The sequence below is a fragment of the Maylandia zebra genome, linkage group LG7 (assembly GCF_041146795.1).
Source record: "Maylandia zebra isolate NMK-2024a linkage group LG7, Mzebra_GT3a, whole genome shotgun sequence".
NCBI lineage: Eukaryota > Metazoa > Chordata > Actinopteri > Cichliformes > Cichlidae > Maylandia > Maylandia zebra.
In genome coordinates this window covers 46,464,874-46,491,954 of record NC_135173.1, presented here as the reverse complement: position 1 = coordinate 46,491,954, position 27,081 = coordinate 46,464,874, and the positions used below count along the sequence as shown (strand labels likewise).

General features: G+C 39.4%; 1 protein-coding gene across 6 annotated transcripts; it reads right to left on the bottom strand.

Annotated features, from left to right (window-relative positions):
* Window positions 1-2,578: 2,578 nt before the first annotated feature.
* glis3 (GLIS family zinc finger 3) lies at window positions 2,579-18,149 on the bottom strand. Of its 6 annotated transcripts, none has more exons than XM_012917999.4 (10): window positions 17,962-18,149; window positions 17,073-17,537; window positions 16,271-16,448; window positions 15,044-16,190; window positions 7,962-8,123; window positions 7,750-7,860; window positions 6,266-6,407; window positions 5,985-6,063; window positions 4,136-4,293; window positions 2,579-3,457 (listed from the first exon to the last, which is right to left on the bottom strand). In XM_012917999.4, exons 2-10 carry the CDS (start codon window positions 17,437-17,439, stop codon window positions 3,336-3,338), a joined length of 2,466 nt encoding a protein of 821 aa, XP_012773453.3. In that variant the 5' UTR covers window positions 17,440-17,537; window positions 17,962-18,149; the 3' UTR covers window positions 2,579-3,335. The 6 variants fall into 6 exon arrangements, with proteins under 6 accessions (XP_012773453.3, XP_004538132.3, XP_014264451.3 ...); XM_004538075.5 differs by having other exon boundaries at window positions 16,271-16,445; XM_014408965.4 differs by having other exon boundaries at window positions 3,329-3,457; window positions 4,173-4,293.
* Window positions 18,150-27,081: the final 8,932 nt, after the last annotated feature.

The window sequence follows — 27,081 nt, the reverse complement described above, 5'->3', positions numbered from 1 at the left end:
TATAAAACTGCAGCGCGCAACATTACAGGCAGGTGGGAGGAGATTATAGCGCACCTAAAACTTAATTAAACACAAAACCATCTAATCATTTATTTCTTCATATTATATATAAGGATGTTAAATAAAAAAAGAAACCAAGAGATTACTAACAATTAGTTTCAGGTGCAAAGACGATGTTGTATTCTTTTAATATAAGTCTTTAACTAAGATTTTTGTTTCTCTCAGGCAAATTTTATGAGGATATCCAACCACGATTTAGGACCTCCATAATAACGCTAATAGTGTGACTTCATTACTTCGTTTCTGTACTATCATAATTATGATCTGGCCATATGCTGATGGTGATTCCAGCGTGTAATTCTGTTGTAAGCAATTTTGCAATTTGCAAGATATTATTGTTATTATTTGCATTGTGATCAAAGATAGAGATAGATTAATATATGGTTAATTGTAAATTTTAATAATCCCAGTAACTATTATTTGTTACAGCAAGAATCAAAGTTCTCTCGTAAGGGCTCGAGTCCTTTTCTCTCTCATTGAATGTGTTTAGTTTTCTACAGATACATGTTTTTCCTTTTGCTATTGTGTTTAATCAGACTCAGAATTTAGAGAAGAAATGCTTGTCACTGTTTTATGTTTAGAACAGGCCATGATCCTTTTGGGACCATTTATACTGACAAAACAACAAAAACAAAAACAAAACTAACAAAATATAATAAAACGTGTTTGTTAGGATAATCAAGTGCTGGGATATAATGGGGGATTTTTTGTAAAATTAAAACTGAGTGAATCACTCAATTTATTAACCTGTTAATAAACTGCAATGGGTGCAGATTTGTATTCATAATTGTCCACAGTCGATGCTTTGTGTGTCTTACTCACTACTTGACAGCCATTCTCCACTGTTCTCCTTACTATTTACTGACCACAATTTAGCATTTCTGCCAAAATTCTTACTATCCATTGCATCTCACTTTGTGAACAGATATGTTGTAGTGATGCATATTGTTACTGTGCTACCTCGTGGTCTTTGGTTATGACCTTTCTGACATGCTGCAAAACAATTGGTTGTTTTAGTTAAAAGGCCATAGGCTGTTTTTTATTTTATCGTCAACAAATCACAGGGCCTATGCTAGTAAAAATTTTCAACTTGAAACATGTTATTCACTAAGATCAGATGTTTGATTCAAGTGTTCTGATTTAATTGCTCCCTTAATTTTACGAGGAGCATTTTGGTAATACCTGCACAAGTTTAAAACTGGGACAAGTGAACAAACAAAAGACAGCATTGTTAAGAGGCTTCCTACTGCGTAGAAAGCTTAACCAACCACCTGTGTCCACTGCACACTGCACTGCTTTTTTTTTTTGATTTACAGTACTAAACAGATGCTTTTTAGAAAAGCTGTTGTTGTTGTTGCTAAGCAACTACTGAAACCCCCATCTGAAGCATGACTCTCTTGCTAAAAATTATTTTCAAGTAAAACAGTTTGTTCTTTCAATTTCAAACAAGAAGAAAGCACTGCTGTGAAGACTGTAGCCAAATGGACCCTTGCACGCTTTTTATACTGAAGCACGGCAGTTGGCAGTTAATTATTTTTGTAATTTACATTAGCTTATTGCCTTCATAATTTCCTTGTAATACTTATCACAAAGGAGTCGATCTCTTGTTCCTTTTAACTTTGTCTTGTTTTGCATAATGCAAATGAATCTAGGTATAGTTAATAATCTAACAGAGTCAAACACATAAGAACTGTTACATGAGTTTTCCTTTGAATAAGATTCATCGCTGTTATTTAAAGCAGTTTTATAAATTCACTATTCTTCTATTTTTCACATGGTTTCGTGAGCCACAAAAACTCAACAACTCGTACCTTTAATTTTGTATTATATGAGTACTGTGATATTGAATATGTAAAAGCAAGCGTGTGTCCTTGTAAATGATCAGTGTGGTAAGTTTTCAAAAAAAAAAAAAAGTCAGTCAGAAACTTGAATGAACTGACTCACACAGTGTTTGAGAGCTGCCTAGCAAGAGAACGTTTGATTTACCTTCTCTTTCACAAACTGCTCCCAGTGTAATGATTGCATTTATGTGCCATTGCTTTTGTAAGTTATCATAACCACCAATGTTTTAAATTCTCCATTGGTGTGCCACTTTCATGTTCTATAATATAAATGCTTATAGGTTTGATCTGTGCTCGCATGCATTTGTTTTTGAGTTTTCTTTTAATGTATATACATGCCATAAACCTGCCTTAGACTGCAGATGAAAATTAGCCTGTTCATTCAAATCATTTACACATTTGACCCAAGCACTCGTGTTAATTACTCTCCACTGTTCCTAAAACAAGCAATCCTCCAAACAACAAAACACATAAACACCACGTCGGTGGTTTTGCATGCAAGATGTTAACTGATTTTGAAATCATATGGGTTGCTGCAGATTTAAAAAGTACCTTTATGTCAATTGCGAATACAATATATTTTTGTGCTTGCTTGTTTGCGTGGTAATAAAACTTAAAAACCCTTCCACTACCAGCTCAACCCAAAGCAACCCCCCCCCCCCCCCCCCCAAAAAAAAAACAAAAACCCAACAACATGTTTTTAGATGTCCATTTAAAATCAGTGGTGCAGATGAAGGTGTTAGTGTTTGATACACACCAAAGAATCTTCTGAAGTGATCCACATGGTTTATCACAAATAGTAAGGTCATCATTTTCACAAATTCTGGCACACAGGCTCATTTACCAGTTGTGGGTTCCACAATGTCATTTTCTTGCTGTGTGGACACAAACTGTAGTAAGGAAAAAGCTTAATAAAAAATATTTAAAAACATTTAAAATCATTGTTCACTCACAGCTCAAACAACAGCTCATGAACATCATAGTCAAAGGCATTCTTGCTACGTAGTTACACAGCCATGATTCTAAGAAAAAACCTTAATAAACGGTTCCTTGCATACTTTGATCGCAGTGTTCAATATTATGCAAAATGCCAACATAAACTACTCAAAGTGCTCACTACTTGTTGCACACAAGTGAGGAAATAACCTAAATTACTCTAAACATAAAAATCTTCGAGGCACAGACATTAATTTACATTGATTACTGAGAATAGGAGCCTGGGTGTTGAGTCAGACAGTACGGTACATTTACAGGAATTTAGTCGCAGTTGGGTGTAAGAGTCAATTCCTCAATTTTGACTTAACTAGGGGAGCTGTTTTATGATCCAATGTTCTTTTGTAAAAGAAGCTTCCTCCAGGTTCCAGTGTCACGTATGTCTTCTTCTCATTAAACACAGAGCGGTTCAAAAGGAAAGGAACCCACACGTGAGCCAGATCATCCCTCTGTATAGATGCAGGAGATGTGACTTGTGTCCTGGTCCATCACACTGAAGAAATCCCCTCCATGTAATTCTTGATTAGCAGCTAAAGTTTCTGCTTGATAGTGGACACCAAATCCTGCACACACACACACACACACACACACACACACACACACACACACACACACACACACACACACACGCACACACGGAAATATAAAAATACATGCATTTATGTAGAGGTTATTTAAAGATTTGCTTGATTCACATTGTTAGGATGATTACGAGCTGAAGAGAGGCCGTCATTAAAGGTATGAATGTGCATACGGTCATAAGCAAATATTCCATTAGAGAACAAGCCACATCACCCTTTCATTCTTACTATGACAAAGAGCACAATTTAAGAATGTAGTTTTTAGATACTATAATGCTATAATCCAATAGAAAAGCAGCATTAAACCTAAAAAACAGTTTCTGAACACCTTGTAAACAACACCGTCGTTGTTAAGACTGGGAGGGGGGGAGAGGTAAGGTGATATCTATTTAAAGGTACACAAAGTGAAGCTGCCTGATTATGTCTAACTAGAAAAATCACCAGCCACCTGCTACACATCATAAAAATAAAGATAAACTGCACGATTATTGTGCATGTGAGAAAATCCATTTAAACAGACTGTCAAACCGCCCACACATTTGCTAATAGGCTCTTCACATTCTCAGAAAAAACAACAACAACAAAAAAAAACCTCCCTTCGGGCGTAACTGCGTTTACATGAGTATTTTGACAAACTTGAAGAATAATGTGATTTCAAACCTGGGCTGCGATTTGCCATGTCAGGAGGCTGGCTAACCTGCTTCAAATCACAGCTGTTCTGCAGGGATGTCCCACAGGGAGGATGCGGGAGGCAGGTGGAAGAACAAGGTCTGCACTGGTCCCCAGGGAAGAGCTGGCAAGGGGAAGGATCAACAAACCTGAAATATTTCACAGTAAAATGAATACTCTTGTTTGTAGAATTAAGATCATTTTATATAAATTAGCTTAGCTTTTTTTATTTTTATTTTTTTATATATTGCTTGTATTTTACAAACCACTTAAAAGAATGGAGAACATCTCCTGCTGTCATCTCAAACTCAATCTTTGCTACATTCATGTAATGAATGAAGAATTACAGCTTTCACTTCATATGTGGCACGACTTCCCATGCAGCTGGCTTCACCTTTTTCTCTTTTTAATTCTCTGCCTAACATAACTTTTGTTCGCCAGTGAAGACACGTGCGCTCTTTATTTTCTGCTCTGAATGGAAAAGCATGTGCAATGCTGCTAATCTCAGGTTTTTAAGTTACAGAGTTCATGCAGATTCATTCGCTGTGATTGGTAGTTCGTCTAAGCATAACATATGTACTCTGTCGGTACCTAATGATGTATTACACCATGCCATCTACACACTGCAATCTGTGCAGCACAAGCTCATTCATGCTATTATCAACCATCACAGTGTAAGCAAAACAGTCTGCCTGCTTTACTCCAGGCAACGTGCATTTTCTTTTAATCTTCATATATTACTTTCTACCAGTCAGAAATAGTCATCAACATTACTTTTATAAATATACAGGGTTTTTTGTAATTGCAGAAAGAGTACATTTAAATATCATCCAAGGCCCACTGCAGTCTACTCCTCTGCTTTTATTTGGGCCAAGTAACACATTAGCATGTCTGCTTGTGTCTATCAAGTTTATCAAGTATAAACAGGCCAAAGCTTGCAGACAATCCACAGACTGAGTGGAAACTGAAAGGAAACACAGAAAAGTGTACAAAAATGGCAACCAGGATTTTACAATTGATTTAACGTCTAAAAGGTAATTACAGCACCCTCTCCTCCCATTCAACCTTAAATTGTATTTTTGGGGATTTTATGATTCACTTATTGAATTCCTCAGCTACTCTTGTCGGTGGCTATAGCATCCATTAATGCTAGCAGTTGAGACCAATGAGGCAAAGTAAGGTTTTCTTTCACATGCTGAATGTCCACACCGCGTCCTGCAGTGAATGCTTCGGCCTACCGCTGATATTAGGACAATAAATGCCAGCAAGGAGTCGTGAGCATCTGGCTGCTCGGGACGACAGAAATCCTTTATCACATGCATTGAAGTGTATAGATGAAGGGATGTTTTCCTATGGGTCCACAAGTAAAATGAGTTGCTGGTCATCCCCCCCCCCCCCCAAAAAAAAGAAAAAAAGAAAAAAAAGAAAGAAGCCTCTCCTCTGCCATATGATCCACCCACACACCAAATAAAAAAAGAACGGCAACAACAAGAACAAAAAACAACTAGCCTTTGGACTCCTTCATCAGGGTGGTTTCTTTTAAACTTATTCTGATTATGAGCTTAGAGTCTTGAATCCATGACAACCAATGTTTAAGTCGACTGTTTCAGTTAATCAAGAGAGAGAAACAGAGAGAGAGAAAGGTTTGTGAAGAATTTAAATCAGTCATGGTTAGACTTCTAACTGTGCCAGTGGGAATACAAAATGAAAAGACGACACCAATACTGAAGCTAATGTGTTTTAATTTCACAGTATTAAATATAAAACATGAAAATGAAGCTATTCCTATAACAGTGAGATGATTATAATGACATTAAACAAAATCTAGATGGAGCAGTACCTATAATTATCTTGCAAGGAGGAGGAGATCAACAGACCCAGGTGAGGATTGCTGCAGGAGTCTTCTCCCTGTGGAGCAGCTGAGGAACAGGGATGACAGACACTTCAGGGCTGTCCACCACAGCCTAAATCTAATGGATAAACCTATTATGTGCACATGGTTGCAGGGACATATGCTTACTTTACACCCCCCCCCCCCCCCCCCCCCCTTTAATGCAAAGATAGAGATATATATATATATATAACTTTGCATTAATGCAAAGAGCTACAGCTTACACATACCGGAGTATGACTCATGGGAGGCACCAGGCGATAGGCTCAAGTTGTTGTCTAGCTTTGCGAGAGGAGAGAGGCTTGGCTGCAGAGGGTGGATGGTTAAACAGTCTGTCAGGGTGTCCTGGGTCACATCAGCAGTGGATTTTATCTATACAAATAAAAAGTAAACACAAACAACATAAGGAGTGATGATAACAGTTCAGTATTGGCATTGTTGTAATAGTTAGTGTCTAGTTCTACAGCTATTAAACATTTATAATGAATAGTTTTGAAATGTTATGAAATAATGTGTGATGAGCTTTAGTTTTCTTTTTATGTGTGAGTAAAACACCTTCAAGTCTCTCATATTTGACATTATTTTCATGCCTGATGTGACAGGTCACATTGAGCACTTGTTATTTTTTGAATGTTTAAATGCTAACATGGAAAGTCAGTCATACAGAGTGAAGTTTAGCTATTATTTTCTATGAAAATAAACAAAAGCTATATTAAGGTTAATTCAAAGCATCTTCAGTGGGAATCCGGCCAAGATATGACGCATGCCAAACCATTCTGGACCTAGTTTCATCACTTCAGTATCTGAGAAAGCCCTTTTAATTGTACTTTGGACTCAAGCCCATTTACGGCCTTCATAAATTCACAAAGACGGAGAAAAAAAAGGCTATAAGATCCTCGTGAGTGTTGCTATATTGTATATGGCAAAGATTCTGCACGTGTCGTTAATCTCAAACAAATATAAAATCCAGCTGTTCTTGAAAATCACATGTACAACAAAGATTCGTTATTTAACTTCTAAATGAAAAAAGTTGAGAAGATGCAAGACTTTTATAAAGTGTCACCTTTTTTTAGTAACAACTTATCTTCTTTTGTCCGTATCTATGGCGACAGAATCTTTGGGTGCTAAAGAGCATCGCTCCCATTTGTGGCAAAATCCAAACTGCAACACTTGTGGGCTCTAAAGAGAAACTATATAATGGAGTGGCCTTAAGTGTAAAATAAAGGCTGCGAAATAGAACAAACTACAAAACTGCATGTAGCTTTTGTGCACGTTATGCCAATGTTAACATAAGTATATTGCTAGTTATTTTTATTTAACAGCTTGCACACCTACATGTAAGTTAATAAAAGTCAAGTTGAAGTGAAGTACATTTTTCTGCGTACGTTTAAGTTGCAGAGTAAACAGAGTGGGATGGAAGGCACTTCACATTGAGTTAATTAAGATAAAAGAAAGCACAATGAAATGAAACGTGTAGCTCTCTCATTAACGTGGTCTCTTCTCTCTTCATAATTTAACAATTGAAAAAAAGTGTGGTAGTCCTCACTCACTGAGGTTCACATAAGGTCTTTTATTAATCCAGTTTAATTTTTCAGTCAGTGATCGGTACGTTGTTCACTCAGTGTGATGTTTCTGGGTATTAATACTCTGCATTGTAGGTAATGTATTGGCAAGAACAACTCTCTTTGCAGTGTTATGGAGACATGGTACTTGCCTTCTTTCGTAAGTGTCGTTCTTTTGTTGAGTGGGATTTCATATGTTTCCTCAAGGAGCTGGGATCAGTGTAACGCTTTGCACAGCCAGGCACCTGGCATGCATATGGCTTCTGCACAAGCACGTATAAACACACACGTAAGCCCGCGATGATGCAAATTACTGAAATACCATGCATAATTGTACATATGTTGTTGCTGGGTTGCCACTCACTGTGTCCAGGTGTGTACGCTGGTGCTTAGCTCTGTCACTCGAGTTGCTGAAAGCCTTGTGGCAGCCTGGGTGCTGACAAAGGTAAGGTTTTTCCCCCGTGTGGCTACGCAGGTGGATCTTTAGATTTTCGAGCCGAGAGAAAGCCTTGTTGCAACCTTCGAACTGAAAATACAGTAAAAGTGTTTTCACAGATTAGCAGCATTTTAAATAGCACTTTAAAAAAAATAGTCCAATGTGTTGTTGAGTATGTGTTTGGCATATCAGTGTCTGACAAAAGGCAGCTGACCTAAGAGAGCGAAGAAATACTGAACAGAAAATTTACTGTCCATTATTTTTAGCTGACATTCAAGTAAGCCTTACTGTTCACTGCTAGTTTCATGGATGACTGGAGATGAGCTCTGAATCAGTAACACCTCAGAATGGACAAATACTTGGGGGAGACTGAGGTGATTTTACAGCAAGTTTGTTATGTAATCAGAATTAGAACTTGCTGTAGTGAACAGCAAGTTCAGTTTTTAATATCATGCAAGAACACTGTCATCTACGTACAAAGGTTGTAATCATTGTGTGGAATTGTACATATAAATCAAATGTTTTGAAAAATGGTCTTGAGTGTTTGGAAAGCGTTAGGATTTATTTTTGTTGGAAAAAAGGCACATACAACTACAGTCCACTGAAAAAGTATTTGATCCCTTTTTCATTTCTTAGTTTTTGCACATTTGTCACTCTTGAGTGTTTCAGATAATCAAACAAATTTTAATATTAGACAAATATAACCCAAGTGAATAAAAATGGTTTTAAATAATGATTTTGGTTATTAAGGGAAAAAAAACTATCCAAACCTACCTGGCCCTGTGTGAAAAAGTAACTGCCCCTCCCCTCCGAGTTAACTGCTTAACCACATTTTTTTGGGGGGAAAGCTGAGTATAGTGACCTTTTTCACATATATAGGACCTGGTAGCCCTGGATAGCTTTTTTCCTTAACAAAATAAATCATAAAAGCATGATTTATATAGCATTTTGTATTTACTCAGGTAATCTTTCCTAATATTAAGATAATCTGAAATATTTAGGTGTGACAAATTTGCAAAAGTACTAGAAATTAAGAGGAATAATTATATATAATTATATATAAAAATATAATTAATAATAATAACAGAATGGTAATCCATTCAACAAGCCCTCGCTCTCTATGCTCAACCTTGGGAAACAGTAAAAGCTCCTGAAAAGATCATTCTTTGTCAAAATAAACTTTTTTTTTTTTTTAAATAAACCCTTCTCCTCTGAAGCTCTGCATCATAGTCCCCCCCCCCCCCCGGTTTACATTTCTCACAAATACAAAATTTGAGGTAAATTAATACCTTTGATGCTGGTAGCAACACCAGCAGGGGTCAGTGTTTCTACACTCATACATCTATTGTTTTTGTTCTTGTGTGTTTTCAATCTTCTGCCTTGTATCACCTTGACAGCAGTTGGTTGCAACAAAAAAAAGAGAAAAAAGTAAAAGAAAAAAGTTGACTTATTAGTAGACTTGATAGATTTACTGTAAATCTGATGACTAAAAATTAAAGAAATACACTGCAACAGCATCATACACATGACCTCCCACATGCTCAGTGGCTGGAGTTTCTGGAAAATACTAATGCCCTGGTAATTCCAACGAAGAAAACAACTACTTCTGCAGTATAATGTGACCACACTGACTTCATTGTGGAAATATGTGACTCATCAAAGCTTGTCTTTGGTAAGGCCAGGACCTTACTCTCCTTCTTCCTGCTCACAGGGGGTTTTGAATGTCTTTAGTAAGCCTCATGGACAAAACACATAGACCATGTCTGATATTGTTATTTTTCCTCCAACACTGAATTCCTCACATACTGATACCTCTCAGTCATCACTGCCGAGGCTAAATTAATTGCTAATCTTTTTTCATCACGACTGCTAATTATTATCAACATCTATTCTCTAGAACACTAACGAGCACATACTGTTTGCAATTAACCTCACAACAACATATTTTTCACATCACAGTTTGCTAAATGTTTCCAGCAAAACTATTGTTCCAACTCGCTGTTATGCCGATCATTTTTTGCACGTTGCACGGAAGCTGGAAAACGCATTTGGTCCAGGCTGCCGAAGACCGGATACAAAGAATTCGTAATAATTTCTTCAGGCAAATTCACTGCATTAAAAACGTAACAAAACGGTACAATGGAACAACCAATCAAATGCTTTACATAACCTCTTTCAGTGCATGAGAATAATGGAGCACTCTTTCCAATTCTGATTGTTCCCTTACAAAGGGTTGCATTGGCAAAATAGACCAATCCTAAATACACGGTAAAGAAAAGAATTAACAAAATACCCCCAAACCAAATTGCCTCTAGAAAAAAAAACAGCACAGACAGAGATAAATAGTCTCTCAGAGCCACAGTGGACAGACAAGTGAGAACCAGCATGCAGCTGAATCCCTGCCAGGACTCCAGGACTATCTGAAGGGAAGGTAACTGTGTAACTCTCTTTCTTTCTTGTCTGTCTCACGAAGCTCTCATAAAGCATAGGGGGCTTTTTAGTCTGTAACAAGGGACATTTGGCCTGAAAAGAAAGCAGTATGGCTCCTCAGTGTTGATGAGTGTTACAGCCAGCTTCTGACAGGCCCTGGCAGGTACTAATGCCCTGGCTGAACAATGACAGCTCCAGTCTGTGCCAGCAGACTCTGCCCGGTGCCCAGTGTTACTCTGAGGTCAATTCACTCTGGAATCCACTCTTCGCTGTTTCACAAGTGATATTTCTGCTCCTTTCTTGATCGTATTGACTACTATTGTTTTTTCTCTCTCTGCCGTCACTTACTTCTAAATTTCACATGGAATTTAACATTTTAAGTGAGACTCTGCAGCCTCTCAGAAAAACACAAACAAACAAAAATAATATGAATTATTTTGAAGTGATGACTGAGTTAGATCACTCTGAACTATTGTAAAAATGGCTCTTAAAATGTTGCCAGACCTGAAATCTCATCAGGCATGCCTTTAGTGGCATTGGCAAGTGATCAGGTTACAAGTGGCTCATGTAAGGACATTTAAAGTGAAGAAACTCCAATTTCATCATCATACATCGAAAAAAGACACTGGCTGATATTGAAGGAAAAGCAAGAAAAATTAATTCTTTTTTTTTACTTGATATACACTATTATCAGTCTGTCATATTTCAAATTCTGATTAATGAAAATTAGGTAAGGTAAGTAAGATGGATATATTTTTTAAATTATTACGTTCAGAGTTGTGGTGATATTAGAAAACACTGCTTCCACAATGTACAAGCGACTCATACCAGAGAACGAGGCATGTCTCTACCACCTGAGGAGCCATGCAATCTGTGCAAACAGCACAGAATATATATAAAAAAACAAATAAATAAAAATAATCCTGCTGCCACATCATTTCTGTGAAAATCTGTTGTTTGGACTCAAACTATCCCTTTAAAATCTTACATGCTTAAATCATAGAGACGCACAAACCCAGGCATACATTAACAAACTCATCAATCATCATTAAACAGACTGTCAGATATCAGGTGCAAGTCTGGGCCTGCCCTATCTTTACTGTGTAACAAGAGCTACCTCTTTGTTGTGGTGCGGGCTTGAACATTTCATAAACCTATAAAGCATTTTTTTTTACCTGCCAGTAATTCCCTGAGAAAAGCAAGGCTCTACATCCTGGATGTCAGTTTCTCTAAATATAAATGTATCAGTTGCTCTCCTAACTTTTCTCACTTTGTTCTAATATCTAGCAAAAACCTTATTAATAACCTTTGAATTGTTTTCTGGTTAATGAATATGGTCATATAAGCAGAGAAAAAAAAGAATGAATTACAGCAATAATGTTTAGCCATGACCTTAAATAAAAATATCTTATTAAGGCACATGCGCAATACGTTTAAATGTGTTTTCTCCATATTCTTAGAATTATTCTGTTGCAGACGTCGTATCAGTTCTGCTTTTAGGAAGTAGGCTGTACCCACTGGATTGAATCATTATTGAATGATTACAGGGAATGCAAACCCATCCAATGATTGCAGCCCCATGGCAACAGACCTGGTTTCAACTAATAAGTGAGTATTTTGGATCAAAAGGTCGACAGCAGGCATGCACGCTGTTAAAAATTAACTTGATGAAAGCAGCGACATGAAGCATGTTTGGCCGGTGGTTTGTTAATTAATCAACTTACTTTGGTATTTTCACAGCGAGAGTGATGACAAAGCAAAGCAGATAATACAATTCAAACATTTTATTTTACCTGCCTGACTATAAGTAAAAGTGAAGAAGTGTTGATAGTATCAACCTTTTTATTACTTTGGTTTAAAATTTAATATTTCAACAATTACCAAACGTGTTGGGTCCAGACATTTAATGGTCCGAGGTAACATATTCTACTGATTTTAGTAGTTTGACATTTATGTCTTTTCATAAAACATCTCAACAAATAGTGGCTGAAGAGAGCCACATTATCCAGGCAATGAGTCCTCACTACTTCAGCGATCCCCTTGAACCAACCCTCATTTCTTTATATTTTGCCAGACTTTGTTGTAATTTTTTTTTAAAGTGGTCTTGAGTAATAGTTCTCCAGGCTTTCAAAGTTTTCTTTGGACATTAATTGCTTTTTAAAAAACTCATTTTCAGTTTTAATCCTTGTACCTGTTTCTTAAGCCACTTGACATCGATTTATGAATCATACAAGACTAAATAGCGACCTTACTCAAGGGATGAACAGGTTGTACTCAACAAAGAACAAATTTTAAATTGTATCTTTGTGAACTTCTTTACTAGCAGCCTGTCACAAAAACATGTAATTTGTTCCCATTTCTTTAGTAAAACTGAATAACTGAAAAAGATAAGTCCATGGAAAATGCCAAAAAATAAAATTGTATTTTTTTTCTGATGTGAAGGACAAAAGAAAAAGTTGCAAACTTAAAAAAAAAAGGCCAAACTCTAAAGCAGAACAGTATCTAAAAGTCACGTCCTTAAAAAACAGAAAAAATTTCCAGCAAAAACCGGGCATAGGACCTAAGAGATCCATCTGGCCCTTCAGTTGGTCCATCTACTGTTCATTGAAGCCTGATCAGAAATTCTTAAGGAAGGGAGAAAAGGGTGAAGTATGCCAAATTACACAAGAACTGGCCTGAAAATCAGTAGCAACAAGTCTTGTGAAGAAATTGCTCCATACTTTAAATTAAATTATTTTCCTCACCAATATGAAAAATGTCAGGAGACAGGTACAACAGTTAGTGCCTATAGTCATCTGTCTCTGTTATGGTGTTGGTGATGGTCACAGTGTCAACACAAAAAATACTATCACCAAGTACCAGATTTTAATCCACCATGCAGTGCTATATGGAAAGGAACTGACTGCCAGTGGCTTCATATTCCAGCATGACTCTGATGGCAAACACACTGCCAGTTCAATGAATGCATGCCCAAACTATCAGTCATGGATTGGCCTCCGCAGTGCCCGGAGCTCGACATTATTGAAGCACTTTGGGATCATTGTGAAAGTGAACAGAACAAAAAGTAAAACGCATTGAACGTCCTCCAAGAACTCTGTAGAACTATTACAAAGACTACTTAAATAAATCACATGAAAGCTGCCTAAGAGAGTTCAATCCATTATGAAGAATAAAGGTGAATAACAGCGATCATACCAAATATTGATTTTCAAGCTCATCAGAATTGTATAAACTGTCTTTTTGCCTCATGAACTAATTTTCCATGTATGTCTGAGCATGTTTAAATTAGTCACTGCGCCTGTTTCCAATTTTCCAAGCAAAATATAAAGAAATGCAGGGTGACTCAAGCTGTTTACTACAGGAAATTGTCCACTGAAAAGGCAACATAAAACTTGATATAACTAGACATATTGGCTATTGTTATTGATCATCAACCTTTTTCTCCTGTACTGCCAGACATTAAACATTTTAAAGTATCTTTAGACCTAACCTTATTATAATATTTTCAGAGGGTTTTGTGGTCTTATGAGGATGACTTGTAACTACCATTATCCCAACAGGCCAATTTAGAAGAAACTAGAAGATGTTATCACAAATTTTTGTATTACAATTTTTCTGTTAAAAGCTTATGAAAAGATAATATCTGCTTAATATTTACATGTTATCATTTAGCTCAAAGCACAGCCTGAATTGAAATCTCTGAGTGAATACAACAACGGCAAAGATGGTGGTAGAAGTATAATTTTTTACTGGTAAATGATGGCTGCCAAGTTTTGTGACTTACTTCTAGAAGGAATTTGGTGCAACAATGTGAATATGGACTCATAGACTTGTTTTTACATTGGATTTTGACTCTAGGATGGAAAAAAACAACCAGTAAATAGATTATTAAACTGCAACAGATCTAAGAGAATTACATCACTTATCTCGGAGACACAAATCTTCAATCAATAATCATGGATGGATAAAGTCTGTCTCACTAGCCAAACAGCTCCTGACTACAGGGCATCAACCTCCCCAGAACCACCGCCAAGTTTGTCAGATGGTGACCTGGCAAACTCCTGGCAGCTGACAGGCAGAGTCGCTACGAGAGGGCTGTGGTGCCATGCCAGATCTAAAGTTCTGTTCTGTGCCTCCTTTGTGCTGATATAATACGGATATAATGGAGTTAACTCCCATGTCAATTATCACAGAGCTGTGCTAATTATTCCATGGCTTAAGTTAGAAGAAGAGAGGGACCCTATATTTCTGATCTAAACACTGGCTATAAACTCAGAGCACATGAAGGAATTTGCTGGAAACTAGGCACGGTGGCTTTGAAGCAACAATCCGAACTGAAAGCAGCGAGCCTTGACATTCATTGTCTACTTGCTTTGACTGTATTTACTCAGTTTTTTTCACCAGTTGAGTAAAATAAATATTCATCTGATTAAAAGCAAGCTTTGCTATCTGCGTGTTGTTTCAAGTGAGATAGCGTGCAGCATTTTTGTTTTTTCAAAAGGCAATGAAAAAAAAAAGTAAAATATTGAATTTAGTTGCATGAAAACTTGAATGAATATAGAAATGTCTGCAAGATATACCGAGCATTTGTTGGGTTTTTCTCCTGAATGGACCCTCATGTGGATAAGAAGCTTGTATCGTGCATTGAATGGCTTGAAGTTGCGTGGACAGGCTGCCCAGTAACATGTGAAATCCTCAGCCTTCCGCTGGTCCACATGCAGCTTTTCTATGTGCCTTACCAACTCCTCCTTTTGGTCATAAACTGCATTGCAGTCCAACCACCTGCAGCAGTGAGCCCCATACTCCTCCAGTTCTCCTTCTTCTTCCTCCAGCATTGGAATCTGGGGTAAAAAACTGACCCCGTGCCTGGGATGGACTGGGGGAATGGCACCCTTTGTGACAGGCTCCTGAGTAAGGGGCTTTTTTTTGCACTGATGTCTGGAGAGGTGAATGTGCTGGTGTGAGTAGTAGGGTGGTGGAGGCCCATGTGGAGGAGTGGATTCTGAGACAGGAGTCAACAGCGATGGGTTGAACTGTAGAGGTAGCAGCATTTTATTGGCGGCTGGGCTGCAGCTGTCTGAGGTCTTCTCCAGCACCCCTTCTTCATCTGGGAGGCACTGCTGTTCCACCACCATGTTAGCCATCTGGCTTTCCAGGCCCATTCCCTCCTCAAGCATCTGCATATTTCCACATGTCGACTGCGGGGCCAGAGCTTGTGAAGAGCCTGTCATGCTGTACAGATGGCTCTGTGGGATGCAGCGGCCTCTCACGCCCAGGAAGTGACCGTAACTCTCGGACTGAACAGGTGAGAGTGTGGGGTGGGAGGCTGGAGAGGTATAACCGTTGATATATGCTACAAGTGAGGTAGGTGATGTGCGTATAATGGAGTTAAAATCTATACCCATGACATCTGACAAAGGCGACATGGAGAGTGCTCTCTTCTTAGCGCGTGTCTGTCTGGGGCTTCCGGCCTCACCTGCAAAGAGGTATGAAGGCAAGGAGGCAGAAGTGCTTGTGCCACCGGATATGGTCGTGCCCGACATGGCTGTGCCAGGAGAAAGGCTGAGCTGCTCGCCGCCCTCGCTGGCTTGGGCAGAGCACTGAGGTAATCCCAGAGGAGGAAGCACACGGTAACCATATGGCCAGTCATGTCTGCCACTAAACATTGACTGTGTTTCAAACAGACTGAGGGTGGTGGATGCCAAGGATTCTCTGGACAGTAAGGACCTGAAAAAAACGGTTGTGATTCACTTGAGCAACACTCTTAACTCTTTTATCGGCACATAACATTTACTGATATCACTCACCTGGTGTCAGAGTAGGGAACCGGCACACTGTGAGACTGCAGAGGAGGGTGAGGCACTGCGGGTCCTGCAGTATATGGCTGGCCTTTGACAAGAGCCATGGGACTGCTGGTCACTGTTACATTAACAGCAGCTGCTTGACCAAATACATCCATGGTAGGCCCAGACAGAGAGCAATCTGCTGGACACAAGCCCAGAATTAAATAAGCAAAATATCCACAAGGGATATGCAAGCTAAGCAAAAACAAATGTTCACAAATCAGTTTAAAGCTTTGCAATAACATTACGCCACTGTCAGGAAAAGCCACTGAAAACAATAATTCAAACTGAAATACCGCACATTAAGTGGGCTGTTCTTTAACTAATATTATAGAGCAGATTATTTCCCTCACCAACCAGGACAGAGACACTATCTGCTCTGTTAATCACTAATGAGCTCTTCATCTGCTTGCACTTTTCTGTGGAAAACTGCACTTTTAGGCCCTGTGCTTGGTAAATTGTTAGTAATTATGAGAACAAGATGTCTAACAAAAGGAAAAAAAATACAGAAGATGTCAAGAATGCAGAGGAAAAGTACACCTTTGGCTCCAGGGAAGGGAAGAAGTTTGAAAACATTATTGCTATTGTTTTATTTTTTATTTTTTTATGGGATATGTGCACCCTGATTTCTCAGTTAAAATTGAGACAGATTGTGTGCTGAGCTGGGCTTTCAGAGTATTGCACTGTTTTAAAGCTAGAAAGTCTCATTTACATTTTCCTCACACAAGTGGGTTAGTTACAGTTGGGTAGACTTTTTTTTTTTTACCTTTAAAGCTGTCAGAGAGTCTTGTCTGTATGGCAGTTGCCCCTTTTGTGTTTATAGGATGTTGAGTAGGTGGTTGCTGGTGTGGGGATCTACTCGGCATGTTGAGATGTTTTCCATTGGTCAACACCTGTCTGCGAAGACTCAGGCTTGGCAGCATAACATGAGTTTCACCCTGTTCTTCAGAGGCAAAGGAATGAACCGTCCCTCTTTTCACTTTCTGCATTCTCCCAGAAGAGGAACTAAGGTTGCTCTGCTGAGAGGAAGATACAGGCATCCTGATGGACTGGGACTGGTGTCCTCTGATCACACTTAGCGATGGGGACACACTACAAGGTGACACCAGGAGCTGACACCCTTTCCCGCTCATGGCTATGACAGATTTCCCAAAAGTCTGGAGTGCAGAAGGAAGCTGATTCAAGTAGTTGTGTTTGCTTTATACAGAAACCGGTAAACCAAGGCTCACACCTAGGAAATAACCCAAGCACAACAAAACATAAAACATACTGTATGTGTGCAATAACATATCTAAATAAAGCATTTTAAAAGTAAACCAACAATGTATAGTCTGTGTACTTTGGCACAGAACCACTCAACCATAACTAGCTCTGTATATTTGTAATAAGATTACAATGTTTCCTCTTGAAAACCTAAAAGCATATTGATCATCAAGCAAAGCTATCCTAGAATTCAAATAAAAACATGATCAGTAAGTGTTAATGTATTCAGGACCATAAACAGGAACTTTCTTACACGTAACGTAAGCCTATAGTGTTTTCACTTTTCTATACTGAAAGCATCTACTCATCTAAGAAAGTGCTCAAACTGGTTAAAACTATGACCTCTGCAGTGAAGTTTTGGGTTCGCTATAATTCATGACGCATGAATTTACCTGCGGCTGCTGCTGTTGTTGTTGTCGCAAATACTTTCCCCTCAAGTTTCATGTCAGGATGAATGGCTCCTCCAGTCCTCCGCTGTGACTGTAATCCGGGTAACTACCGGGTGATCAACTGTCGCGTTTCTATCGGTGTGCGCGGAGCAGGGCAGCGAACCCTCTGCGGAATCCGCGGCGTCCCAGCTCACTCCGTTTCCAGGAACTTTCCCGATTACTCTTTTGCCCTTGACACGGCATTATATCAGCGACGTCATTTCAGACTGAGTGCACCTTAAGAGTCAATAATTAAATTTTTTTTGTAGCCCTTAATGTGCTTGTGAGCGTGCACGCGAGGCAACGCGTTCAGGTGAGCGCACGCGCCACCGTGATAAAGTTTTAACACATATTCTTTATCACATATATATTTAAATATGTACTTGTTACAGAAAAACTCTCAACTATGTATTTATTTTTCTAAAGTCGTTTCAATTTTTTTTCAGCGCAGAAAGATTTTTAAACATCCACCTCGCGCACCGATTTCACATTTTAATATGGCTTCAGGTAATCTTTGGTGTCATGTGAAAGACTTTGAGGTAAATCATCAGCTGTGAGTAAGGGAAAGAGTGTGAGCCAGCTCAGTGGCCTACTTTTTTTATTTTTAAAGGTGATTTATTTATGTTTTTATTGCACGCTTACGCCGAGGATCTGAAAAAATCTTTTAAGTTTGCTCCGGGAAGGAGGAAAATCCAATCAAAAATCTTTTCCAGTGCAATTACTGCAACTCATACTTTGCTCAATTCAAATTGCAGAAATTCGTTCGTTTCTCCTTTGTATCGCTGACGGACCTCTCCAGATTTAATTATATTGATTTAATTATAAGTTTGACTCTACAAATCCTTTGCTTGGTTGCCATTCAGCACAAGTCATAATTTGTACGTTGCTTTGTGTTGCATGGACCTGCTGTACCTGCTTGCCCCCCCCCACAAACACACACCCACCCGCCCTCTTACGCTTTCCTTCTCTTCCTTCTCCTTCTCCAGTCCTCCACATTGTTGGGCTCTTTTCTGCTGGCTGCTGCAGTGTTTGCTCTGTGGATCCTGCTCCAGGCTGTCATGGAAACCAGAATGTTTATAGAAGGAGGGCAGGTGGCTGCCCCCCCCCCCCCTTTAGGGGAAGATAAATTGAGAGGTGGGGGGGTGTCTGATTCGCAATCTGTAGTAATGATGAACTTATTGTCAGACAGACAGCATGGACTTACTGAAAATGCAAGAGCAAATACAGCACACAGACTGAGTGCTGCTTGAATAGTTGGAGTCGACAGTCACTCATAATCACTGCTGTGAATCCATCGATCAGAATGGTGGGTTGTATAAGAGCCATTAATTCCTTATGTCTTATCAGCTTTTCACTGTATTATCCAAATAAAGCAATTAGGCGGCTATGTTGCTTGGTCTTTGTTTTGTTCTCAGTTTTTTCATTTTAATTAAACTGCATGCATCAAAACTTTTAAGTTTGCACCAGGAAAGCAGCTGATTATGAACTGGTTGATGATGTTGATGAATGAGGCTGATCACTCGAGTAGCCTGCCTAACTTCAGGGTCTCTAAAGGGAAAATATCTAATTGCTGCACTTCAATCTGTAAAAGCAAACTAGGCCCTGCATGTATTCATCACAGTGTTGCCTTTTACTCGACCACTTTACATATTTTTCACATCACGATGCCTTCACAAACATTTTATTTCCATCTTTTCAATAACAACAGTGAGTGCAGAACAGGTCGCTGTGTATGTGTTCCCTCTTTTGCCAGCAGGGGATACTGTTAGTACACTAATGAGTGGATCAAATCTTGTTGTGATGATAGCTCCACAGATTCTCAGATGCAGTAAGAAGAATATGGGGGAAAAAAGGGCATGCAACAAAGGACAAAGAATGATGTTTACGAAGGTCACAAAGAAAGAGACTGCTGCTTCTTTGCATAATTATATCAAATATACCCGTCTTTCAGGGATCTTGTTTGCTTTGAGCACCGATTTGGCTTATTCTTCTCTCGAGTGAGCAAGTCACAGTGTGTTTACAAAAAGTCATTGTGTAACAGGATGGCAAAACACCTGAGCCAGAGGCAGAGAAACAACAGAGATATGCACTTACTGTTCTTTTCAGCACCAAATGCTGCCACTTGGAGCAGTCAACAAGTGCTCTGATATATGCACATAATGGATGATATTTACAGGTTAGAGCACCTTGTGTCAAACATGACATCTTTCTGGAGGTTTTAAGAAAGTGTTAGGAGGAGAATAAGGAAAGGGGACTTAATGCAATACAATGAAAAAAAGGTCTGATGAGATTTAAGTGTTGACCATTTCTGAAGAGCTCCCATTTGTTGCAGAATTAATGCAGTAATAGACTCTCCACCACTTACAAAATCCATTTTCTGCCTCTTGATGACAGCATCAGCACTCCTGGAAGTAGCAAAGCATTCATTCTGGTGTCAAGATGAGAAATCATGGGTGATTTCTCTTTAAGTTATATTACAATAGTCACTTAAGGTAATGTACACCCCAGTGGACCCGCGATTAATTAATCTACTTTTGATTCGCTAATGACAGTTCAAGTCAAATACAAGGTTAGTGAAGACTGAGTCAATCCTTTTAACTGCAGCAGGAGGGTGTACAGTAGCGAGTGTAGGAGATATCAATTTATTGGTATCATCCCTCATTATAACGGCTCCTATTAGCCTGCGGCACCTCACATGCTTTCTCTCAGGATATTAAATCTTGAGTACAGTATTCATAACCGAGACTGCGTTAAAAGTTTCCCATAAAAATTAGCATTATTTATGTTGTTATATAGCCAAAAGTGTTAAATTAATGTTTTGTTAGATGTCTAAACAACAAAAAGAACTATTAATAGTGTGCTCTTAAGAGCAGCAGCACCTTTTGCTGCACATGAAGTACAGTAGGAAGATAAGACCCATCCATCCATCTCCTCCTCTGCTCCTCTGCTGTCAGAACCAGCACCCAGATGAAGATGAGTGTGAAAGAGATGGGCTTCTGAGCATCTTTCATCTCCATCCATCAATCTTAGTTGACTAGTCTAATAATCTTTACAGAAAAGTGATGACTGATGAAATAAAATAAAGGACAGCAGGGAATGTAGGCCTCCATGTTTTCTCCGCCGGGCTCCATCTTTTTCCCTCCCTCCCTGCTGTGTTTCTGAACAGGATGACTCTAATAAAAGACTGCTGACACATCAGCCCCCATGTTTAGAAGTGCTGTTAAGGCCATGGGCTTGTTTTTAATTTGAGCGTACATTCAGGGTGAAGCCTAAGGGTGTTGGTGCTATAAGCTCTCTCCTTCCTTTTTGGATGTTATTACCACCGAAGCTCTGGAATCACATCTAGGACGAAGAGGCCTGAGCTTTCGAGCACAATCACAGGGTTCACTCTGACACTGCCCAATCAACAGAAACATTTCCCAAGGCTTCAATACAAACACAAAGAGTGAAAAGAAGATCAGGCAACAGAAGTTGTGGATCAAAAGCGAAAAGGAATTTAATTTAAGTAACAGAAATCCAATTAAATCTGTGTTAGTCAACCATTACATGATGTGGCTCATTCACAAAGCCTAATGCTTTCTTTTTACTTGTAATACTTTTGTGCACCAGACCTAGAGCCTCTTCATGTGGGCACATTTGTAGTGACCCCTCTGATCTTCTCAGCATGAAAATTAAGCATACAACAAGATACAAGCATGCATTTCTACTCACATTTTACTTTTGAAAAGCTTTGAATAGCAGTTGTTTTTTTCATCATGTATGCTTTATAGGGTCTAAGTTTACTATAGTTTTAAACTGCTTAAGATGTGTGTCCTCACCATTCACCATTAAGTGACACAGTGCAAGCTTGTAAGTGTGTGTGAGTACTTGCAGTTTCAGGAAGCTTGTTTGAAGTCTTTGGTACAAGTGTGATTGTGAGGGCTGTCAGGTCATGTAAGACAACCTAGAAGGTCCAGACATAGAAGGATGTGTCATTAGACCCCTGCCTGTAGCCCCCTGGTCAGATCCTCCCAACATCCGTCTTCATTAAAAAGGTTGCTCTCTGAGCAGATGGTCATTAACAGCACCCCCCTCTTTAGTCTCGGCACCCACTATGCACTTGGACACTTCCTAGAGGGCACCCAGTGTCTCTTGGGAATTATGGGAAACTGCACTAAAATGGAAAAAAAAGTGGTGCCAGTTGGTAATGACCACTCTGGGATCTTCATAAATCTCTCTCTCTCTTTTTTTTTTTACCCCAGAAATAACAGAATACCCATGGAGCTCTAATGTAGCTGAATGTTCACTGTGGTAAACTAAGGTGGAGCGGTCACACAAATACACAATGAAAGGTCACAAACTGGTCAACACTGATTTGTGTTGTTGTGTCTCTGGGTTTCTTAGATGAACTAGAAGCTCATACTCTGAGACAACAAAGAATAAAATGAAGCCAATGACGCAGTGCACTAATAGCAGTTCCTCAAATGGCTACCTGAGGCTAACCCCAAAAGTTAGCCAAAGCTGCAGTTAAAAAAAAAGAAACTAATTTCGACGACTCCCTTATTCACAAGGTATATTTTAAAATATAAAATGCAATGCAGAAATAAACATACTTTGAGTCTAGCATCTGTAACTCCTCCCTACATGAAATTTGTACAGGGGGTGATTTTCACCCATTCAAATTTGATCAGGAGTTAAAGTTTTGCATTATTAGTAGTATTGCCACTGTGAGTGACAGGTGTGCTGTCAAAGGTGGCTGTAACTGTTATATGTCTCACCACGGCTCACCACGGTTAATTTGAGTCACAGAAAAGGGCCTGCCCATTAGATCTATACTAGTTTGTTAGAGTGTAATACTGTATTTTACTCAAAGGTTACTTTGCACCAGTTAGTAGTGTATAGCTTGCTAAACAGGCTTGCTAGCATTAGCTGACGATGCATTAGCTAATGATTTGAGCCTCAAAATGAGACTTCACAAACCCATAATTGATCAAATTGAGGCTATATCTGTTTATCGTGTACAATCTGTCTGACTAACGCTTTGGGAGTGAGAACGGGTTGGACTAACACAACTAATACAAATGGCCAAAAAAGTATTTTGTTTTGTTCCAGTCTGTTTTATATGACTAGCATATCAGTGTTGTTTTTAGTATGCACTTGTGTCCAGACAGGTGTGGCAGAGGATTCCTGTGTGAGAAGTTTAGAGAAATCCCAGGTGAAGCATGTCAGAATCAGTTAGGTTCTTTTGCTTCACTGAGCCCATCAATTCTGAAGCTTTTTCAACCTGATGTGAACATATCTTAACCGAGTCCCCGAAAGCTCACTCTAGGAAGAATTTCTTATACTATACATATAAATCTACAATGAAAGTTCACAAATCTGATTTTGAGGTTGTTAGCGCTGATTTGTGGTGTTGTGTCTCTGGGTTTTAATAATGTAAATGTTATCTACATTGCAGTTGAGACAGCCTCATCACAAGCATCTCCAGTGGCAGCCACCACGGATCCCAATTACTAGAGTAATCACTCCCTAGCTGAGAGCGTGGTTTCAGACAGGGTAAAGTATTATCCATCTTCATCATATTCATTATCAGGCAGCAGACGCAGGTGTCCTGGCCTCCCACTGCTCCATGCCATTAGTGACTGATAGACAGAGATACTATAATGACTTCACAGAAAACACCCACAATAAAATAATTTAAAAGAACTCTTAATTTAAATAAATTGCTGAGATATGCATACTATTTTTTCTGATAATTTCAGATCTATTTTTCATTTTAGGCTGTAGCTATGCAGCGTCTGAGGACAGGCTAGCTTGTCTACAGTGCATGCACGGTCAAATGTCACGCAGCAGGGGATTTGCAGCACATCATTTGTCCTCTCCTGATTATCCTCTCCCGTCTCCTTAACAAAGAGGGTCGGTATGACAGACATATATGATCTGTGTTTGAGATGAGCACAGGACAAAAAGGTGACAGAGATCACTTGGAGAGAGTGGTGGTATGTCTGTCACATATCCATTCACCTTACACATACACATATATAGGTGTAGAGAGCAACCTGCTTCCCGCTGAAAGTACCTGTACACGTACACCCAGCAGAGACTGTCACTGATATGTGTCGTGCAGATTGTTGTAGGTGCGGTGTGGTAACAAAAATAAATCATCTAATCAGCCTACTCTCTAATGGGTTATTGTAGCACCAGGTTGACACCGTGTTCCAGTGGAAGCTCACGAGATTTCAAAATTCAGAAATGCTTTTGGGTGGGATCGTTTTCCTATCCTCTGGCACCTGGTCGAGGTCATTCTATTAGGAGGTTTGATTTACATATAAATTGAACACGCAGTATTACGCACCTCCTTAAACTCATCTGTTTCATCGCCGTATCCCATTATCTGTCTCACATATTTCAACAAGCATTTAATCTCATCTTTCATGTTGTCTTATGTTTCATTATGTCTCGGGTGTTATTTATTAAAATTCATTTAGCTAATAACGCCCATGCGTGCGGCCCCTTCGTGCTGCACCGTACCTATTCTGATGCGTTTGGAGTCTGAGTATCCCGAGGTAAAATGGGAAATGTTGAAAATTCACTGGAATATGAAAAGCAATCACATTTTCTGTATCAGTAAGCAGGTCTGTCGTAGCTTGGGGTCATTCGTGCTCTCTGCTGTTGCTTGGGGAGGCATTTTGAATGATCCCCTAAGGCTCACCTAGTTAATTAAGTTTTTCTGATATTAGAACAATGTAACTTGTAATTTTACTGCTTCACAAAGCCACTTCTCTTCCGCTGCTGAGGTAAGACTTGATGGATGTTACGTCTTCTCTGCAACGATGCTTTAAGTGGAATATACCACCAGCAAAAACATTGTGTTGTGACTCGATACACGCCAATAACGTGCAAGATATAACTCTTACTTCAGTTGTATATTTCTTAAGTCAGAGATTTACATTCTTGCAAAAACAAAAGCAGAAGAAAAACTGAAGAAAGTGAAAGAAACTTCTCTGAGTACACTATGTGCACATAGCTAGATACACACAACTATGCAGTGGCGTTGTCTTGGTGATATGAAGTTTGAATGCTATGAAGAGGTGGAAAGGAAGCTCCAGATATAGAAACGTGTGGGTGTGTATGTGACTTTATCCACTGCCAAGAAATAAATTAAGCAATAACATTGGCTAGGTGAGGCACTTATGAAGAGTGAGAAAACAAATTGATTCAAACCTATGTGGAAAAAGTGCAGCTGAATGGTTTTCTGCTCCACCAGTGCTAATAGTGCACTATTTTCTGCACCCCTTGAGCAGACGGTAGGGAAGGGATTTAAAAAAAAAAAAAAAAGCTCAATATTTAGTCTTCAGAAGGTGAAAAGCATGGCCTTGCAAAATGTTTTCAAAGCATTAAGAACTCATTAAACCGCAGTGTTTTGTTGCTTTCTCAGATGAACTAAACTAATAGGATAAGGAAGAACACAAATTATATTCATTAAAATTTCATGATTTTTTTTTTGGCATTTTTTAAAGACATTCCAACATTTGATGTCCAGGTAAGACATACAAGAAGATGTATAATTATCACAAACCTCTGAAGCCAGGAATATTTTAGCTTGTTTTTTCTCCTCATTAATAAATAGCTTTTACTGAATTTATCAACCTGTTTTTTGGGGCTACAGAAATCAGGAATGTTCAGAATAAGACCTGAAAAACCCCTCTGTGCTCCTCCACCAATTACCATCTTACTGTAGTTGAAGGGTTTCTGTGTCCAAGTGATCTCAGTGACTATGACGTTAGGGGCAGTTCCCCCCTGGTAGGGTCTTCCAAGGCAAATTACTTCTAGGTGCGGGGCCACGAGACCCCTATAAAGAGAAAATTAACAGAGCACATCACCTTGCCCATGAGAGGCTGAGAGCAAAGCCTGGAGGGGCTCATGGTTGATTATTTGCTGGTCTTATCCCCTAAGGACAGCACTACACGGGTCTGTGTTCAACCTATGGAAAGGGCCCTAGGGCTTGGGTGTAATGTGGTCTGAAAAATCTTCAACTACTATCATTTCAAAAGCATTTTGAGTGAAATTTGGTTCGTTGAGTTTTGCAGATGTACTGCTGGGGTTGCTGCGCAGATCTGCAGATGGTCAGCACGCCCTGAACCACAGAGTGGACACCAGAGGTGAAGGGAGCCTGAGGTCGAATATTAATTCAAACTTGGTTAGCTTGTGAGACTGTGGAGACAGTTGACAGAGTCGGGCCAAGTGGAGTGTGGCTTTGGCAATGGCTGATGCAAAAACACTAGACCATGGAGAAAGACTTTCTACTGGCATTGAAATGACTCTGGCAAAGTGTCTGATGACTCAGGAGGGGGAAGCAGTGTTCTGCCGAATAGTATATGCAGTGACAATGAAGTGTTGCTGACCTCAGCTGGGGACATAGTCAGGGGTTGGAGGGAATACATTTATGATCTCCACAGAGTCTGGGGAGGAGGGGGATGACTTGTCCCATTACCAGGAAAGAGGACACTGAGAAAGTAACAAAAACCCCAAAACAACTGATACCGTGTATCCTCCACCCACCTACTCCAGGTGGGTGGAGGAGTTTCAATATCTTCAGGCCTTGTTCACATGTGGGGGGGGGAAAGTGGAGCAAAAGATTGACAGACAAGTTGGTGCAGGATGTGCAGTGATATGGATGCTGGGCCATCTGCTGTGCTGGAGAAGAAGCAGAGTGTTAAGGCGAAGGCAGTGATTTATTTATGTTCCCACCCTTACCTATGGCCAGGAACTGTGGCTAATGACTAAAAGAACAACATTATAGATACAAGTGACAGAAATGAACTTCCTCCAAAAGGTGTCTGAGCTCAGACTTAGAAATAGGGTGAGGAGGAGAAGTCACAGCTCCTCTCCATCAAAAGGAGCCATTTGATGTAGTTAGGGCATTTGACTTGGACGCCTCTAGAAAACCTCCTTGGTGAGATTTCTAGGGCATGTCCTACTGAGATGAGACCCCGGGGTAGACCAGGATGAGAGATTGTGTCTCCCAGCTCTAAATTGTCCCTTCTGAAGAACTGATGGAGGTGAAAATATAACCCAGGTATTTACTAGACAAAGCTATTTATA